The 20,485-nt window shown below is 47.0% G+C and overlaps 1 protein-coding gene across 1 annotated transcript in view; it reads left to right on the top strand.

Moving 5' to 3' along the window:
- The first annotated feature begins 16,683 nt into the window (after positions 1 to 16,683).
- Positions 16,684 to 20,485, top strand: part of kcnh5b (potassium voltage-gated channel, subfamily H (eag-related), member 5b) — a 114,257-nt gene continuing 110,455 nt past the window's right edge. The window contains exon 1 of the mRNA XM_070979047.1: positions 16,684 to 16,877. Within this exon, the coding sequence (XP_070835148.1) occupies positions 16,805 to 16,877 (73 nt within the window). The 5' untranslated portion in view covers positions 16,684 to 16,804. The remainder of the gene's footprint in view (positions 16,878 to 20,485) is intronic.

Here is a 20,485-nt window from a genome sequence, read left to right as displayed (position 1 = left end):
AGGTGGAACCTGCAGCTCATCGTGCTCACGCTCTCACGTGCTACCAGACGCATCAGCCGAATAGACAAAAGTTACCTGGATGATGTGTCAAACAGCCGGTGAGACAGGAGGTAAGGTGGACAGGTGTATGATGTGTGGGGAGCTCAGCACAGCCTGCCACAGGTCATAAAGCGTATTTATGGACCATTTCATGAAAACATGAAAACAACACGAGGACCCTGAAACTTCAAACTGAACGAGCTAAATGGAATTCAGCCGTCATTGATTTTTAGCATTTCCACCTGTGTGTATCTTTTCTTTGTGTCTGCTCCCACTTCAGCAAGTAAACAAATATTGTTTCCACCTGGAAAGGTCAACTTCTCCTGACCAACGAAAGAGCAGGAGGAAGTGGGGGTGGGGCACAGGTGTGCTGATGAGCTCTGCAGGTGAGGATGGACAGAGTTTAGAAAGTGTGATGGGACAGGTGGAGGGTGGAGGAGGGACTACGCTGCAGCAGCTTCTCAGGACGGTTTGATCACCGCTGGAGTCCAACGTGACCACAGCTGCTGATCCTCCAGTAAAGTGTGCTCAGGTGAGTGTTTCACACTCCAAACGTCAGAGGTGGGAACAAGTACTCAAACCTAAAGGTAAAAGTCCTGCATTCAAGTAGAAGTATATAAGTATTGGACATAAAACACACTTGAAGAGTACAGAGTGATTCATGTCTCTGGATTATACTGACTGATTCAGGTGTGAAAGTTTCTGCTGTTTAAATGCTGCCAGGTGGCTTCATCCTTAAAACTCTGTTCTCATTTTCCATTAATAACCTGAATCTGCACTGATGCTGTGAAATAAATGGAAATGTAAAGTGCTTCAGAATCATACAGTACTCCAGTAAATGTACTCAGTTACACTCCATAACTTTTGGGTGGAGTGAAGCTTTAATGAATCCAGACTGAAGGTGAAGGATTGGTACATTTGGAGTGTGTCAGCGGTCTTCACCTTAGATATTTACTCTACAGTTTACGCTAAATTCAGTAAAGAACACATTAGTGATGATGTAATAAAGTGAGTTTAGTTTGCAGCACAAAATTCCCCCCATAAACAAAAACAAGCTGCATATGGTTGAACGTGTTAAAACTAATCAGAGACGATCAATACATGAACAGCTATGAGCATCTCTTATGGTTTAGAGAACAGCGCAGTACCTCAGTCTGCCACCAGAGGGCAGCAGAAGCCTAAGCGTGGACTGAGCCGAGCTGAAGAATCATCATGAACTTTGACTTTGAGCAAAAATAAGCCTGAAGGTCTCGAAACAAGGACAATAATGTCCACTCTGAGCTGTTTCACCTCCACTTATGTTGTTGTTGACGTTCCTAAAATCCTAAATGAATTAAAGAAGAATAAAGAAACCATTTGAGGTGATGGCTTGTAAAATGTTTGCCTGTCAATCAAACATGATTGATTGTTTCTGGTGTCTCAGAGGGAAAACGGAAACTTTTCCTTAAAACATTAATATTGTCCAGTTTTTCATATTTAGCTTCAGTTTCGTTTCTTGTCCAGTGTGATTGATATTTATATGTGACTTAAAATATGTGTAAAGATTTCATCTTCTGGTGCATCCCTGAGGTCGAGGTCTTGTTTTAGTGGAGCACACAGAAGACTGCAGACTAATTAGAGGTGTGGGTGGAGGTGTGGAGGTGGAGCTCGTACCCATTTATCTAATGAGGATCATCCTCGAGCAGGAAACCCTGACAGCTCGCAGCGAAGAAGAACTTTCTATAAGACTCGTCCTCCCTGTGTTTGGGCTCGGTCTAATTACTGGACTGCTCTCAACGCCTCAGTGCACTCTGGCTCTCTGAGAGCACTGTCATAATTAATTAGCCCTCAGCGCTGATAATCCAGCTGATTACCCACCCACCCCCACTGCTCTATATGCATTTAGCTTCATTCTCTGCTTCGTATGGATCAACACTGTGACCCAGTTTAGCTGACCCGCTGGAATTACTCTCATCAGACATCTTAAAGGAAAAGTTCACCATTATGACCAGGACGTGGTTAGCCTAGCTTAGCGTAAAGACTGGAAGCGGGGGGGAACTGCTAGCCTGACTCCGTCTAAAGTTCAAAAACACAGCAGCTCTGAAGCTCTCCCATCAACACGTCCTCATAACTGTCCACTCAATCAGTTCATGGCTCCAAAATGACATACGTGGCCACTGGAGAGAAGCAGCGACAGGTGAAACGGACCTGTGTCGCACCTGACCTTCATCGTCATGTGGTTCACATCGTGAAACGGTTTGCTTTGTTTTGAGCTCGCAGCCTAAGTTTTTATCTTAAATGTGGTTCATGATGACCTGCTGGCATCTACACTTTTTCAGACTGTACACAGAACAGGACTGGGGAATTGAACCAGCAGCCCTGTGATTGGTGGACCACCTGCTCTACCTGCTGCGCCTCAGCACTGAGGTGAAGCTTTAAAGGAGATCTGAGCTTGTTTTTCTGTGACAATCCTTGAGTTCGGTTTGGATCTGAGCTGCAGTAGCAGACGTTGACCTGCGGGGGGAGTCGTGCTCTGTCTCGCTCACACTGAGCTCTGATCCTCCCTGCGTGTCTGTCTGAGAGCATAATTGAATTCAAGGGTATAAATGATTCATTCTAGGGAACAATTATGAACTTTGAGGGTGAAAATCAGCAGCTGGCTTAATTAAATAAGCAGAGAGAGACACAAATGTGTAATTTGAGGTTAGCAGCCGCGCTCTGTGCAGCAGACGCTCGCTGAACTGTTTTTCTCATCCCGTCCTCTTAAAACTACCTTTCAATGATGATCACAGAGAAGCTGACCTTTGACCTTTGGGGTATAAACCGTCATAATTTTATTTGTGAGATGTTTGTGTGAAAGTTAATCAGCGTCTGAATTCTGGAGTTACAGCTGATTTGGTGTTGTGAGTTCACGTTGACCTTTGACCTCTGAGCACCAAACACAGCAGCACACATGACAGGAGGGAGTCTGCCCTCGCATCATCTCTTCGTGCTTTTATTTTGAAGTTCACAGAGTTCTCCTCCATCTGTTTCTCCACTCTTTCTTTCTTCCTCCACCTTCCTCCTCTCTCTTTCTGCTTCTCCTCTTTCTCTGTTTCTGCCAAATCACTGCAGAGAAAGCGTCCTGCTCTCCTCCTCCTCCTCCTCCTCCTCTTCATCCTCCTCCTCTCTGATTTCCTGCTTTCACTCTGCGTCTCCAGTTCTTCTCTGAATCTCTTATCTCTCATTTTCTCCATCTTTCTCCTCAGCTCCATCTCCTCTCTTTCATGCCACAGTATTTATTTCTCCGTCCCTCCATCAGTCTTCTCCCTTTCTGTCCTCCTGTTTTTGTTTCCTCCTCATTCCCTTTCTCCGTCTCCTCTTGTTTTCTTATTTTTTCATCTCCTCCTCTCTCCTTCTCTATTCTCCTTACCTCTATTACTCCCTTGTCTCCTGTCTTCCTTTCTTTTTCCCTCTCCTCTCTCCTTGATTCCTCCTCTCCTTTTGTCTTCTCCTCCCAGTTCCTCATATCCTCTTCACTTCTTTCCTTTCCTGTCATCCTCTTATTTCCTTTTTTGTTCTCTCACCTTGTTTCCCCTCTTATCTCATTTTTCCTCTTCTCCTGTTCTCTTCTTTCCTTTCCTTTCCTTTCCTTTCCTTTCCTTTCCTTTCCTTTCCTTTCCTTTCCTTTCCTTTCCTTTCTGTGTTTCCTCCTTTCCTTTGGACTCTCTTTGTATCTCCTCCTTCATATTTCTTCTAATACTCGTTCCCTCCTCCTTTCTTCCCCCTTCTCTCCTTCCCTGCTTGTTTTTCTTCTTCTCCTCTCCTTCTCTGCTTGTTTCCTCTGTCCTCTCTCCTTGTGTCCTCTCGCACCCCTCCCGTTTCGTCCCTCCTCCTCTCTTTTAACTTTCCTCGGTGGTCTCTCTCCACTCCAGCCTCATTCCTCAGTCTGGATGTTTCCTCCGTCCTCCTGCACCTTAATCTCCTCGCAGTGATGAATGTACGTATACTGATATAAGCTTCTTAATCCCATATTGCCTCCAGCTAATCTTTGCCATTTTGTGATTCTCAATATAAAACAAGAGACGCAGCCAAGAGTTCAATCCACATTAGCGCTCTGTGATGTGGAAATGCGGCGCCTATAGGGATTTTCCCATCGACGCACAATATGTGTTATAAGGAGCATTTTTGTAATGTTAATGAGACCTGAAACAGTCGTGCTGCCGAGCTCGTTTGATGACCGAGATAAAAGCTTTTAACCTTTTTCTTCAATGAAGACAGAAAAGTATTAGGAGCTCTGAAGCCTCCCACTCAGCTGCCATAAATAATGCTGCTGCTGGAGGAGCCGCGAGCCCACACATGAAGCTGTGAATGCACATCTGTGATATACGAACGGGCCGTGTGTGTGTGTGTGTGTGTGTGTGTGTCTGTGTGTGTGTGTGTGTGTGTGTGTGTGTGTGTGTGTGAAACATCACCTGTTGCTGTGAGAACGTTTCTATTTAATCTTGTTTCCTGAGTTTGTATCGGGGACGTTATTGGAGGTTTGCAGCGTCAGAGGTTCAGAGCTGCAGTTACGATGAACGCGGTCCAAAAGAATGCCCGAATAAAGAAAGAAAAGATGTTTCCAGATAAAATCCCTGTGATAAAAGCGCCTTCACTTTGTGGGAGTTTGGGCCTGGATGGAGTTTGGCTGATTTCGCAGCGCTCAGGTCTTCATACATATGCATCAGCTGTGTTTGTGGGGAGCTGCTATTTAAAGTACCGCTGAGAGTGACTCAGAAAGCTCAGTTTGGGGAAATAACCACCGTTTGGTTCATCAGACACCAAAAACTGCACCAGGTTTCTAACAGTGCGACAGGATTTCACATCTCTGAAGTCCTCACAGAGGCAGATATTCCGTTTTTCACCAGCAGGACTGCAAAGGGAAAGCAGAAATGTGGCGAAGCGGTGAGTCAGTGACGTTCAGTGCGTGCATTTGATTGGCTAACGCTGCCACACTGACGCGGGTTCAGCTCTGATCGGTCTGACGGGGTTAATGCCAGCAGGAACGTGGTCTTACAGGCTTTCAGCTCCTGTCAGATGCGACGCCGTTCGAGCTGCTGGGTTCAGCACTTTGTGTGAACTTTGGGCTCCGCTTTGCTCGCTGCAGCAAAACGCCGTCCTGACGCGGTGAAAGCCGCTGAAATGATGTTTCAGAGCACAGACATCGCTGGCCGAAAGGGCCTTCAGGATGGTGAGCTAGCACGATGCTACCGCTAAAGCAGCTCACCTCAGACCAGCTTAACCTGCGTCTCACGTTGGCCTCTCTGATCTTGGCCTCCGCCGGCGTCCGTCTCCTCTCTGAGGAAGTGCCAGCAGTACAAAAACACGATGAGAGCGATGAAGACGACGACGTGTCTCCACTGAAATGTCTTTCAGATTCATAGTTTTGTCGCTTTGAGGCTTGAACGTCTCATCTGAGTCCTCTGAAGGCCACATGAACTTCAAAGGATGAAACGACGTCCTCGCAGTGACGTCAGAGGGACTGTTGAAGTGTCCTTCAGCGTCTCTGCAGCAGCTTGGACGCCTGAAGTGAGCTGACTCCTCAGCACCTGCTTCTCAAAGTCCAAAATCCCAAAGCAGACAAACCTTAAACTTATCTGTTCAATAAGTGAAGAAATCAAAGTGTCACAGTAGAGTTAGTGGGATATCACTGATGATTTGAAGCCTAATTTCAGCACAGCTGATGTTTCTGTCTGATGAGACCATGATGCAATGCAGATTTCCTCCTACATATTTTATGAGTGTGATATTAGATGTAAGCGTGTGAGCGGCGCTCAGATGTTAGCAGACAGGAGTCATAACACTCCCACACTTTTACAAACAGACATGTTTTCCTGAGCAGAATAACGTAACGTAACAGCAGGCTCACATCTGCATTCAGACGGCGGCTCGGCTGTGTCAGCAGAAAGACGACCGGACGAACACAAACCGAACTGTCTGCCAGATTTAAAATCATCTCTTTATGATTCCACCAGCTTGTGATTTATGCTGATAACACAGCAGCATTTTAGCTTCTGGCTCAGATCATTTCATTGAATCTGGTGTTTCAGGATGTTTATGTGTGTGCTATGTGTCCTCGTGGACATCTTTACGTCCTCTGCATGTCGAACTGTTTCTTCATCGTGCTTCCACCCTCCTCTCGCTGTGGAGTTTATTAATCCCGGCAGAGGCAGCAGACGGTTTGACAGAGCTCGGCCTGTTTGTTGGGAGGGAACGCTGAGAAAGCAGGAAGCGGGCCAGAGGAGGTCGCAAATCCACAGAGGACTCCAAACATCCATTTTGGCTGTTTCGAGGCAGCGCAGCTAAATATTTAACACGACTTAATGCACCGTGCTGAGAAACAGGCTGTCAGCGGGTGTAGAAACCTCTCCTGCACAGACGCTCCTGCTCCTCCTCCTACTGCTGCTGCTCCTCCTCCTCCTCCTCCTCCTCCTCCTCCTGCTGCTCCTCCTCCTCCTCCTGCTCCTCCTACTCCTCCTCCTCCTCCTGTCCTCCTCTTCCTCCTCCTCCTCCTGCTGCTCCTCCTCCTCCTCCTCCTCCTCCTCCTCCTGCTGCTCCTCCTCCTCCTCCTGCTCCTCCTCCTCCTCCTCCTCCTCCTGCTCCTCCTCCTCCTCCTCTTCCTCCTCCTCCTCCTGCTGCTCCTCCTCCTCCTCTTGCTGCTGCTCCTCCTCCTCCTCCTCCTCCTGCTGCTGCTCCTCCTCCTCCTCCTGCTGCTCCTCCTCCTCCTCCTCCTCCTCCTCCTCCTCCTCCTGCTCCTGCTTCCTGACCGAGGTGGCGGCACCGAGTTTTAAAAGCCTGATTTCTCTCCTCGCTGCCACCACTTTCAGCTGAAAGAGCACAAAACCACTTGACCCATAAATCCGGAGGCTCGTTCACGCACAGGTGCGCTCGTATGGACGCGGCAGCGAGTTTTCATGTTTGTTTGTTGATGCTCACTCTCTTCTCCGGCTGCGTGACGGCGTCTGAGAGAGATGAATAATGTTTGGCTGCTGTAAGGAATCCATTCTGCCTCTAAATAAAGGTGCTTTGAAGAAGGTTGTCTTATCAGTCAAGTGTAAGGCATGAGGAGAGGGGATGATGGGTGAGGGGATGAGGGGTGAGGGGATGATGGGTGAGGGGTGAGGGGGTGAGGGGATGATGGGTGAGGGGTGAGGGATGGAAGGGTGAAGGTAGAGGGATGAAGGCTGAGGGAAGAAGAGTGATTAATGAAGGGTGAAATCCAGGTTGTGGATGGACAGATGATGGGAGTGCGATTATGGACCAGTGTCGGCTGCTGGTGGGGAGATAAGAGGGAACTGGGGGGGTCGAGACTCTGGGTGGGGGAGCCGTCGCTTCGGATGAGGCTGGATTTCTGGTTAGCGCCTCCAGAGGTTCCTCATCTCATGCAGCAGCATCTCGTTTTGTGGACATTAATCTCAAAACGTCATGAAACCCCATCTGGGGTCTGTAATCTTCATTTCATGTGTTTTCATGTCTCATGTGATATCATGAATAATCTCATGCCACATTCTCATCTGACACAGTCTAGAGTTCCATCATGTCATCTGGTGTCATTTCATTTGTTTTGCTGTGTCACTTTAAATCTTACGTCGCGTCATCACAATCATCGTCTCATGCCGTGTTTTCTCACCTCGGCTAGTTGCACATTAATCTGTCACGTCAGGTTATTCAAAATGCTTCAGTCTTCACGCTCTCTTGTGTCACTTCTGTCTTATTTTGTTCAGTAGTTTCACCTAATTTCATCTCGTGTTTCCTCAATCACATCATCTCATTTCTCATCTCGTAACAAGAATCACTGAAGCTTCTGAAGACAAAGAGTGAAAAAACAAACTTTTAGTGTAACAGGATGATCTTTTGTACATAACTGACCAAAAACACTGAGACAGTTATTGAGAAAAACTAAAACCAGTCAACATGCGGCCGCGGTGTCGTGTGTTTGCACTGAGCTCAGCGGCGATCAGAGGAGATGACAGCGATTGACCAACATGTCTGCTGTTAAAGCTCACCTCGCTTCACCTCCTCCGTGTGCCGAGCAGAGCGTGTTACATCAGAAGCGTGAGTCAGAGCGACATTTTGAACTCTGCTGTTTCAGACCAAAATCTATCAAAGCTGTGAAAAGTGCCCACTCGAGAAGAAATGACAGCGATCGGCGTGTCCTGATCTCCACCGCAGAGCGAGGCGAGGTGTATGTGGGCGTCGCTGTTTCGGGTCAGGTTTGTTTCACACCTTTTTGCTCTCTGCAGAAATAGATTCCATCTCAAAGACTGCTGCCAAACATGAGCAGTAATATGACTTAATACTGCAGTACTAAGTGTACTACTGCACACAGCATACGTCCGATGAGGGCGCAACACGAGTCTGTTCTGCTGCACGGCTTCCAGTTTGATCTGAAAAGCTGATTTTACGCCAAAGCTCCGAACAGACGTCCTCATCATCGAGGTGAAAAGTCAAACGCAGTGACCTCAAACTGTTTTCATACCGTGTTTTCTCATCTCACCTCATCTCTTCTGTCGTCCTCTGAGTCATTTCATTTAAAATGTTTTAACTGACGCCACATCGTAACCTCACCCAGCTTCATCTTATGTCACCTTTTCTCAGTTTAGGCTTTTTGTCTCATTTGTCATCTTAAATTTTTGCTTCTCATTCCTCATTTTTCTCACCATCATGACAGTTTGGTCTGATTTTAGTTTCATTCCTCCGTTTCTCATGTCATCATTTCACTCTCTCTTCACACAGTTCAGTCTAATCTCATGCACGTCACCTCATCTAATTTCACCTCACTTTGTGTTGACCTTTGACCTCCTCCCCTCTTACTGTCTCATGTAATTTCATCTCATTGACCTCATTTCATGTGTTCATGTCCTTTTGCTTCTCCTCCTCTCATTCAGTTTCAGGGCCCTTCTCGTGACCTCATGTCTTTTGTGATCTCATCTCTGATCATGTCATCATGTGAATCTACCTCATGGATCTCATGTAGCGTCGCCTCACATATCATCTCACTGTTGTTGTTTTGCGTCAGTCTCACTGTTTACACTCTGCCGTGTTATTGACTTCCTCTCATCTTCAGGAAAAGGAGCGTCATGCACTCACTGACACAGTAACTCTCTTCTCACCTTTCTCACTGTCCATTTAAAGTACACAATCCACCCAGTTGACATGGAAACCGAGGCCGTTAATAACCCATTGTGGGCGACAAAGTGACTCACTCTGCATTTTCCTGAAAAACTTCTGCTGCTGTTCCACAGATTTGCTTCATTTGCAGTTTCTGTTATTTGTTATCAAACCGACCCACCGACAAAGGGCTCGATCCTTCGCTGCTGTAAAAACTCTTCACATCTTCAAGTGATTTCAGCGCTTGATCGAATTTTTCTCAGGACAAGTGGAGAAGTATCACGAGCTGGGGGGAACGCCACAGCAGTTACCTCCGAGACGTCCACGAGAGAAGTGTGGCAGAGTGTTGAAGTTAGAAAGAAATGCCTTCAGTGTCATGAGTTTGCACGGCGGCATGGTGACTCACCCAGAGGTCTGCGTGAGAGCCAGTCTTTCATTTTACTGAACTCGAGGAATAAATGAAGTCATGTAAAACTGAAATTCAGACTGTTTCGCCTCGAGGCAGCGAAGTTTATTACAAGCCGTCGTCTATCTTGATGTAATAAGAGTCTGTGAGGAGCAGGAGGACGCGATCCACAGAAGAAAGTGTAAAAATGAAAGATCAGTGGAGGTAATCCTCTGAGGAGCGCGACAGGATCAGTCGTGGCGCTCTGCTCTTCACAGTTTGATATTTCTCTTGCACATGTTGGACAATGAGGAGGAAATCTTTACAGTTCTTCTCTGAGGATCATGAATATTTACAAGCTTCTTAGAAATCTGGGCGCTCGTTTTCAAGATGATCATCGTTCAGAAGAAAGTTCAAGGCGTCAAAAAGTCCTCTGAGGATCATAATATATACATAATATACAGAACATTTCTGGAAATCTGGGCTTTTCTTTGGCTCGTCGTGGATCGTGGAGTAAATAAGAAATTTTGCCCTTAAGGTGGCACAAATGAAAAAGTTTGATGGTCACAAACTGGCCTGGTTCATCCTCTGGGGACCATGAATATGCAGCAAATTTCATGTCAAGCAGGCTGTTTTCAGGATTCAACGGGTCAGGTGGTCTCAGGTGAGGGTCAGGAGCTCACTTCTTCTTCAGGGGACCATGAATACATTTAGCAAATTACAATGAAAACCAAGAATTAGTTGTTAAGATACCGTGCTGTGGACCAGTTGGCCAAGGAGAATTTGTTCTGATAGAAAGTTTCTGTAATTTCAGTTTCAGAGATGACTGGATGCCACTGAGCCAATGAGATGTACAAGATTCTCCCACTGAGCTGAACTCCATACAGCAAACATCGTGGAGGTCCGACCTGTCCCTCAGGGTCTCGTGTCCTGGACCAGCTGGTCGAGGACTGTGAAAACCTGGTCTGCGGTCGGATCTTTCTTTGGACCAGAGATGCCATCAAATGTTCAGCAGCTTAATTTTCTCTCTGCTTTTTGGAGCTGTGAGGTTCTTGTTCTTGTATATTTTCCATTATGGTGCGAATGTCCCCGAGCAGCCAGGTTGAGCTACACTGAAAATAACGCAGCTTTTTCTTTTCCAGTCAGAAAGAAGCGTTCTGACGCTGCTGCCTCTCGCTGATGGTCCTCAAATGCAGCTCTGATTTTACGGCTGCCTTCTCTTTCCTCCACCGAGGCTCTTTTTAACTGTATCCTGTGCCGACGTGCTCGTCTTTATGCCGCCGCAACTGCTGCTGTGTATCCGAGATTAAGAGGCGAGCGATTAAGCAAAAGCTACTAAATTACGGCTCCAAAATAAGCCTATTCAAGCTGCAGCATTCAGGGGAGGAGAGGGGAGTCGGGGAGAGACGCACTGCAGAAGGAGCATCACGGTGGTAATTAGCAATAACAGCGAGACAAAGCGATCGCAGGCAGGTTACCTCAGGCGCCTCCTCCGACCGCTTCCACGCTGTCCGCCCGGGAGATAACACACATTTACATTGGTGATTCAGAGAGGAGGCTGCAATTTAGGTGGAAAAGGCTTCACGAAATGCCACAGCAAGCTGTTCATGCGCCCACCAGGTGGCAGCCGAGTGTCCCTCAGCGGCAGGAAGTCCCACGACCACATGACTGAGCACACACACCGGGACAGGCTGAGATGAAAGTTTACTCGAGTCGAATGAGGGTCAGCTGAGGCAGGGGGTCATCAATCTGAGGATCAGACAGGCAGAACGAAGGCTGGGACGCCAAGGTGGATGAAACTGGGCAGACTGGTGAAGGCAGACGGAAACGGACAGGTGTGTATGTGCTGTGAGACTAATGAGGGAACAGAACAGGTGGGCAGGGAAGGTCAGGTGGGGAGACTGATCGTGGATTACACCAAACCAAGTATGCTGCTTCATCAGATTTGCTGAGCCAGCAACTTTTTGTTTGTAATGTAATCTGTTGATAAAGCAGTGTTTGTCCTGGAATCCTGGTGTATGCTGGGAAATAGAGTTTTTGGTCTCTTCGGCACCAGCTGGGACCCTGCAGAGAAGCACTGCTCTGCATGCCGTATCTTCACTGATTAAAATAAACAAGTCGTCACTCAAATCACTGTAAACTTTATTTAATTCTTCACCACGACGATGATCTGTCCCTGAATCTAAGAGCGCGTGAGGTCAGGACATGCTTCTGATGCTTCACTTTTCAGTGTCAGCATTTTCAAAATGATAAAAAAGGTAAAAATGGTGCTGTAGGTTCGTCTGGTCGCTGAACATCCCGGTGACGTGTTGGTGAGCTCGTGCTGATCTTCTGATTTGCAGCACCGAGCGCGCTGCCAGCAGAGTTTAATAAAACTTTGTTGTTTGAATTAACAAACCTCCTTCGTGACTGCAGATCAGGGACTGTTATGCAAATGTGTCGTGCCAGAAAACGCAGTTATGAGGAAGAGGAGCACAGAAACATCAGTCGCACCTTCACCTGCAGGTTAAATCACTCGTTTTTAACTCCAGCAAAGACGACGTGAACGCACGTCAGCGATGTGGATTTCAGAGACGTTTCACGAGGAAGGAAACGTGCTCGGCTTCGGTCACATGGTGCACATCCCCAAACAAAGGTGTGTTTAATGAAATCACCTGAAATCGACGGACACAAAGAAAGCCAGGCTCGGGTGGTGTTGCTCCACCGGAGGAGGACCCGACTCTGCTGTGCAGTCTGGACTTATTGCTGTGAGAGTGGTGGTGGGGGTCAACGGGGGCCCAACAGCAGGTTCCCGCCCTGACAGGTGAGTCCAGCTCTGAACCTTTACTTCATGAATCTATTGAAGCCTTTTTTATTGACGACTACAGTTTAAACCTGTGGCTTTTCTTTCATGGATTTCCCGGCACAGCAAAAGTCTGGTGTGGTGTTGGGCTTGGCGTGGGGGGGGGGCAGTGTGGATGGCGGTTAGTTAGCCCAGCGCTTTGATATTCGATCGCTTTCCCTTTCTGCGGGTCAGAGACTGAAGGCCGGACTAATGAATTCTGAGATCAATAAGGATGGATGCAGCTACGTCTCCCTCCAGATGTGGAGGCGGTGCATTGATCGGCCCTGGGGGGTTCGATACCTCCATCCCCGTCTCTTCCCACTTTGCCTCCCCAAATGAGGCGTCGACGTGGTACCTTTGATCTGCACCGTGTGACACTTACAGGCTTCTCCTCGGTGAGCAGTGCTAGAAATAACCGCCGCTCAGGTTTGGAGCTGCAGCGACAGAAACGAGTCGATCTGCACGCCTCTCTCTGGAGCTTTACGTCCAGAAATACAATCATCAGACTCATCGGCCGGCGCGCCTCGCTCTGAGGCCGATGGCCACGAGCGCCTGTTCCACATGAGCAAAGCGGCCCGCCTGCTGAATGCTGATTGGGCATAATTGGAGGTTAGTGAAGCGGCGTAATTAGAGCGATTACAGTCATCGGATCCCGTGGAGGCTCTCCTCGCTGTCGACGCTGCCGGTCTGCAACACGTGCAGGTTCACCGGATCACCTGCACGTCACGGACATTCAGTTACGTTACGTCCAAAAGACTCACAGACAGCAACAGAAGAGCAAGATTAAATCACCAAATTAAAAGCACGAGTTCACTTCTGCTCTTCTCTGTTTGTAGGTTTTTCACTCAAGTGATGATGCTCCTTTGCAAAGTTTCCATTTTATATTTCCATTTTTTGTATTTCCATTTTCTCTAACGGTCAGAGTCTGTTTCTCTGTTAATACTTTGAACTTGTGTCTCTTGTTTGATGTCTTCATTCATTGTAAAATAAACGCTGCAGAACCTCAGCACTTATTTTTTAATAACATCTTGAGATCAGCAGTTAATGATTTTGTCATCTCGAGATAACAGCTTGATTTCTGTTGAATGTTCTCTTGTTACTTTTAATGTTTATTAGAGATAAACAAACAACATGAGCTCAAAATGTCAGATCAGTGAACTCAACATGGCCGCTCTGGGCGTCCATAGACACATTCCTCCAAACTCAGTTATTCATCCATCCATCATCTATACCGCCTATCCCTTTCGGGGGGCTGGAGCCTATCCCAGCTACAATGGGCGAGAGGCGGGGTACACCCTGAGCCGGTCGCCAGCCGATTGCAGGGCTACATGCAAGGACAAACAAACATTCACACTCACACTCACACCTACGGACAATTTAGAGTCATCAATTAACCTAACGAGCATGTTTTTGGTCTGTGGGAGGAAGCCGGAGTACCCGGAGAGAACCCACACATGCACGGGAAGAACACGCAAACTTCACACAGAAAGGCCCCGCCTGACCCGGGGATCGAACCGGCAACCTTCTTGCTGTGAGGCACGCGCACTACCTGCTGCGCCTCCGTGCAGCCCAAACTCAGTTATTTATCAGGTCAAACTGGAGCTCAGAGACGAATCTTGAATCTGAGTCTCATCGGCACATCTATCAGTCTGTGGCAGAGCGAACGTCGGCGCTGATCAGCGGGCTGTTTAAAGCTGATTAAAGCAGCTTTCTCACATGTTTTAAATGAAAAGTATTTGTTTTCTAATATCAGTACAGACGTGACCTGTTCATTTTATTCTGACGTTTCATCTCAGTAGGAGTCCATGAAAGTTGTCCTTGTTGTCAGCGTCTCAGGAGGGACAGACAGTTTGTCCTAAGAGGTTGAAATCAATAAAAAAGTTAAATACGACTTTTTATGTCACATTTTCATGAAGTGGATTGAGAGCAGCTCTGCGTGGCGCTCTGGCGGCTCTGTCTTATTTAATGTTAAAACCACCTTCTCAGTCAGTGCGTGCGCTCCGTCTCCACGTGGCCTTCCTGTCCTCCTGCTGCTGTTTTCCTCTCTGATGGGTTTGACGTCCTCTCAAACCGAGCTGTCAATCATCTGTATCAGCTGTCTGTGTGCGGCTGGACGTCTGTCCGTCCACCTCAGTCTCATCGTCTCCTGCACATATTTTATCTTCCACTTTTTCCCCGACGTCCAAAACAGTGTTTCTCCATGCTGCTTGTTCATTTTAGGAAATACGTCACAGCACAGATTCAAGCTGTAAAACGTGACATTTTCAAGCTCTATGAACTCGATTCTTTTGTGATTTTTGAATCTTTGTTCCTTATTTCAGCTCACATGAAGCAGCTGCGTGAATCATGTTTTCGGCAGCTGGTTTGCAGAATAACTGACAGACACACAGAACTGACACTGCTTTTAAAGTCGTTTTGGCTTCTGTGCTGGTCAACAGTTTCTTATCTGCACATCCGGCTGACACAGAAAACAACACGACCATCCTGAATCCAACGTTCACTCGTCTTTTAGCTCTGCTTCGCTCTCCTGAGAAAAATATCTGGCTGCTCCGCTGCTGAATGCTCCGCTGTGCTCACCAGCTAACCGGTCTGTCACCAGCTGGTGAATGACAGGAAGTGGAAGTGCAAACACCACCATTATTAACACCACTGCAAGAGAGACTGATTGTCAATAAAATAAGAAATAACACACACACACACACACACACACACACACACACACACACACACACACACACACACACTCAGCTGATCTGAATGAAGCAGATCAGTGGTGTAGAGAATACACACACACACAAACACCAACACAAACCCTGACTCATCGTTTTCCCTCCCTGACATCAGTATGGTGTATGGAAGCTTATTGGTGACAAAACTGTCATTAATACAAAACATCAGCACTAATCAGCCCTCAGGTGAGGATGTGACGGCGTGCACGTCGGTAGAAGAGCAGGAGGAAACGCGTCATCAAAGGCAGCTCCAGTGATTCACCGAGTCCTCTGCAACAGCAGGTTTGGCATCAGGGAGCCTCCATACAGATGTGTGTGCAGCTGAAGAGGGGAGGGGGTGGGGGGTGGGGGTAGAGAGAGTAAGCTTGGCCTCCCTCAGCAGACAGCAGCTGTCCGACCTGCGCTGTCACATATGTTTGATACCCCATGATGCAAGTGGGCCAATTAAGAGCGTCCCATAGGAGCATTTGGAAGCGTGCACACGTTCCCTGACAGCACACACACACACACACACACACACACACACACACACACACACACACACACACACACACACACACACACACACACACAATGCTGTAATATGTAGGTGGGTGTTAACAAGTGCAGAAATGAGATGAGAGATTTGTAAATAAGACTGACACACAGTCCGACATTAGAGGAGTGTGTGTGTGTGTGTGTGTGTGTGTGTGTGTGTGTGTGTGTGTGTGTGTGTGTGTGTGTGTGTGTGTGTGTGTGTGTGTGCTGTAAGCGAGCTGCTGGAGCTCTCATTTAATATTCATGTTCATGTCTTTTTTTGCCCCCTTATTATGTAAAGTGTGTTTTGGAGGCTGTGGGGCTCTGAGGGGTCGTCAGCAGGAGAGAAAAACAAAACACAAAATGTAAAGATTTGACAGATTTCTCTCTAATAAGTAGACTCCTTCAGGCCTCGCGATGATTTGCATTAAACAGGAGAAGAACAGGATGTTTGGTCTGAACGCACACACATGCAGAACCAGTCCTTCATTTAGGTTCACGTGAGTCACATGTCCGTGTGGACACCTGCAGCTTGTTGGCTGCTGTCATCATTCTGTCCACACTGGAGGCAAAGGGACTTCTTCCTAAAATGATTTCAGTTTACACAATGTTTGTTTTGTGTAAAAATGCATTCTGAAGTTCAGCTGAAGTAAAATGAGGAAGTCAGTCTTCCACGTTTAGTCTTCTCTCCACAGAGAGTTTGCTTGCTGAGGCGGGCAGTGACACAGGATGAGTGTTTGGTTAGACCTTACTGCCTTTGGGAGATTCTTGGTTTGACTCTCAATAAACATATGAGCACGTGAGCATAGTTTTATGAAACGTGAAGGTTCGGTAAGCACTGCGCAATGTGCCACTTTAATCCTCCAATCTTTATTTCTGTCTTTGAGTTTATGATGGATTTCTCCCTTCAGGATCTTTTAACTACCTTTTATTCTTATTGTGTTGATTTTACAGCAGGCCTTCATCGTTATTTTGGGACTGAGTCCACAGCAGCAGACACGCATGCGTCCTGGCGCTCCGGTCCGGCAGCGCGATGCAGCGCCGCCGCTGTGGCTCAGTGCGCCCCGAGCAGCCAGAGCGCACGGTTACAATGAGCTTCTCCATCGGTCCGACTGAGAGCCAGCGTCAGTACCGACCTCCGAGCAGCAGACACACCGCCGCAGACCCTGACCGACAGCAGCTCTGCCCGCCCGCAGCAGGATGCCCGGGGGAAAGAGAGGGCTTGTGGCACCGCAGAACACTTTTCTGGAGAACATCGTCCGGCGTTCAAGCGGTGAGTCCGCGCGTCGGAGCGAGGCTTGTTTGGTTTGCCGTCACCAGGCGGCTCGGACCCGGACTCTGCTGGAATACAGTGTGCTTTCATATCAGTGCGACCCCGGAGGTTCGGCGGAGGAGAGACCCACACGAGCTCTCTGTGTACCGGCATTTATCTCGCAGTGATGGAGTTCAGCCCGCTCTCAGGCTCCGTGGGTGTTTATGTTGTAATACATCATCATAAGTAAGATTAAACTGATAAATTAAACGTATGAGGGACCATTTTCTCTGGGAGAAACGTGCGTTGCAGTTTTGAGGAAAATAATGTTGAATTTTTGCTCAAATCGGTTTGTTTGTCTCAAGATGCTCGCTGGGAGTCAATTTACGCACCGATTTATTCGCCACTCCACGAGCCTGCGTTTGACTTCTCCACATGAAATGATGGAGATTATCTCTCCAGATGATCTCAGATCAGTCTGAGAGACCGACATGAGCAAACAGCCAGTTACTGCGTTTTTAACAGAAGATTAAAAGTTTATTTTTGGTGATTAACACCTGATTTTGGTGATGATGATGATGATGATGATGATTGGTTATTTATTTGAGGCGGATGAGTAACCTGCTGTAGTTTGTTCTCTGTCCTTATGTAATCCTGAACAAAGTGCCTCATTCTGAAGTCACATGAGCGATCTGCGGGTTAAACCAGAAGCAGCTGCTCAGTTATTCATCATCTGAATGTGTTCGGCGTCCCTCAGCTGCGTCGCTGCTCGGCCTTTGGCACGCGCCGGAGAAATTCCGCCGCGCGCTCTCCTCTCTGATCAGACTGATTGCTTTCCTCCGTCTTCGCAGTGAAGTCAGAGGAGTCATTGGCCGGAATGGAGGCCGGGCTGTGGGTGGGGTGGCGGGGTGGGTGCGTGCTGGAGATAAGGTCAGGAAGACTGTTCCAGAATATGTGTGTGTGTGTGTGTGTGTGTGTGTGTGTGTGTGTGTGTGTGTGTGTGTGTGTGTGTGTGTGTGTGTGTGCGCCTCCGGGCAGCCGCGGGGCTGCTGTGCGCCTCTCCTGAGGGCTTTCAGCGCTAATTGGAGAGCCGCTGGTTGGAGTTGGTTGGTGTTTTGGGTTTTTTGTATTTCTGCTTCAGAAGTCACACAAGCAATTAACTTTACTGATGAGAGGAGAGCCGAGACTGTTGAGAGCCTCAGATCAGATGCTGCCAACCTGAAACCTGAAAGATGGATCAAATGAAGCCAGTTTGCTCTCTGAGGACCAGAATCACACTTTGCCTCAAAGGGATTCAGATTTTTTAAACGTTTAATTACTTTCAGCTGTAAGGCAACATGGAATGAAAAGAAGAACAGGATATCAGAACAAATATGAGAGAGGAAAAAAGAAATAGTGTTTGGGGTTTTGGATTATATGAGAGACAGTGGATGTGAAACTTCCCAAAAATCAAAACCAGGTTAGAAACATGTAAAATATAACATCAATTCAGATCATCAACAGTGAAACTTCTTTATTATATTAGTCCAAAATATTTTAGTGCAGCAGTAAATAAATCAATAAGAATATATATTAGACGTATATTTGCAGAAACAAAATGAAATTCTGCCAAATGAAATTAAAATCTAAAGTGATTTTCTTTCTTTAAAGGCCTGAAAACGAGCTTTTACCCTGCGAACAGTGAAATCATCAGACGCTCTCTGTCTGTATTAGCAGCACAGCCGGTTTCTAATTTAATGCTGTAATAAGATAATTCAGCTCATCGCTGATCAAGTATTCAAAACATCAATAATCAAACATGTCTAAAGACTGAAGGCCGTCCTTCACCAGTTTACTAAACTGACCTGAAAACAGCTCAGAGTCGACATATTTCACGTTCTTCCTCATCAGCTTCATTGATTTTTGGGAAAGATGTGGAACGCTCCAGAAACACCTGTTTGGATCGTTCCTCAGGTAAACAGGCTGATTGGTGACAGGTGAGAGGACGATGATTGGGTATGAAAGGCTCAGTCGCTCATAAAGGACGGAGCGAGTTCAGCACTTTGTGAACACATGAAGGATGAAGGAGATGAACACATGACTCAGAGACAAAGTGCTGTCAGTAAACGCAGTGCTGATGCTCTCCAACAGTCACATTATGGATAACAACCTGTTGTGTTGTTTATTCATGAGGACGGCTTGAAATACGTCCGTCCCTCCAGTCTGAGCCGTCGGTTCAAGTGCTGCCGGGGGGGGGGGGGGGGGGGGGGGGCATTGAAGACGTTTAATTACACTAATGAAACCCCAGCGATCCATCACTGACCATAACGCTGCCAGTCAACCTGCCCACAGCGCGTCACAGGTACTAACACAGGGCTCAGCTGCATGTAGCACAGGAGCAGTGTAAGCGGGGGGGGGGGGGGGGGGGAGTATTCAGATTACTCAGTTAAAGTACTAATACTACACTGTCAGATACCAGTGAAAGTCCTGCATTTAGACTGCAGTCAAAGTGTGTAAGTTTAATCAGGAAGATGTACTTAAAGTACTCATCATGTAGTAAAGTGTCTCCTGTGTCTGTTGTCCTCTTGTCTCTGGTCTCTGTAGATCATTGTGTCTTCTCATTCTTGTCTCAGCAGGACGTTCCTGTTGGAGTTGCTCATTTTAACTGAAACTAATGATTCTTTTCATTCTGGATCAATCAGCTGATCATTTCCTCCATCGATTGATTGATTGATCGTTTGCTTTGGAAACTTTGTGAAAACAGTGAGAAATGTGGTCACAATGACCCAAAGTGACGCCTTCACCATGTTTGTTTGGTCCAAAGCTCCACATGATTACACATTATTAATATTATATATTATTATTAGACACATTCAGATCATTGAGATCATTGAGAGGAAACGCAGCCAATCAGACATCTGAGAAGATCAAACATCAGATGATTCCACAGCAGAGATGAGTGAAACCATGAAAACAACAGATGATCAATCATTTCCTCTCAATTCTCTAGTTGATTGATGGACTCATTGTTTCAGCTGTACTTGTACAAACTGTTGGGTACTTTAATTTAGAGATAAAAGTAGTAAAAAGTACAGTATTTCCCTCTGAGGTGTGGTGGAGTAGAAGTAAAAAGCTGCATGAAAATGAAATACTCAGCTAAAGTACTAGTGTCTCAGATTCAGTTCTGAAGTGCAGTACTTGAGTACTTGTACTCAGCCTGTGGTCAGTGTCTCCTGAGGACAGCTGGGGGGTTAAAGGGACTCACCACCTCAGTTTTTCTGATGTCTGAGGCTGACAGAGCTGCAGGAGGTCGTGTCTTCTCCTTTGTTTCACTCGGCTCCTTCATCTTAACTGTAAATTAGATCTAAAATTAAAAGGTCTCTGTTGCAGAGCGTCCCTGACAACTGAATCACAGCAGTTCAGTCTGAAATAATCTCATCTGTGGATTTCCAGAGAGCGTCTGAGCGTCCGGCGCTCTGCCTGCTGCTCCACAAGCTTCTCTCCTTCAGGCGGCCCTCAGGCGGCCCCGCCGGTCGAACTCGGGTCCGGCTAAGTAATTGATTGTGATGAAAGAGCAGAGCAGAAAAGGTGGAGATGAATCTGTTTTTGTGCTGCATTATGTCTCAGTCAGCTCTTTGATTCAAAGGTCA

Source organism: Chaetodon trifascialis, chromosome 14 (genome assembly GCF_039877785.1).
Source record: "Chaetodon trifascialis isolate fChaTrf1 chromosome 14, fChaTrf1.hap1, whole genome shotgun sequence".
NCBI lineage: Eukaryota > Metazoa > Chordata > Actinopteri > Chaetodontiformes > Chaetodontidae > Chaetodon > Chaetodon trifascialis.
The sequence above is the reverse complement of the archived record's forward strand: the minus strand, read 5'-3'. Positions and strand labels throughout refer to the sequence as shown.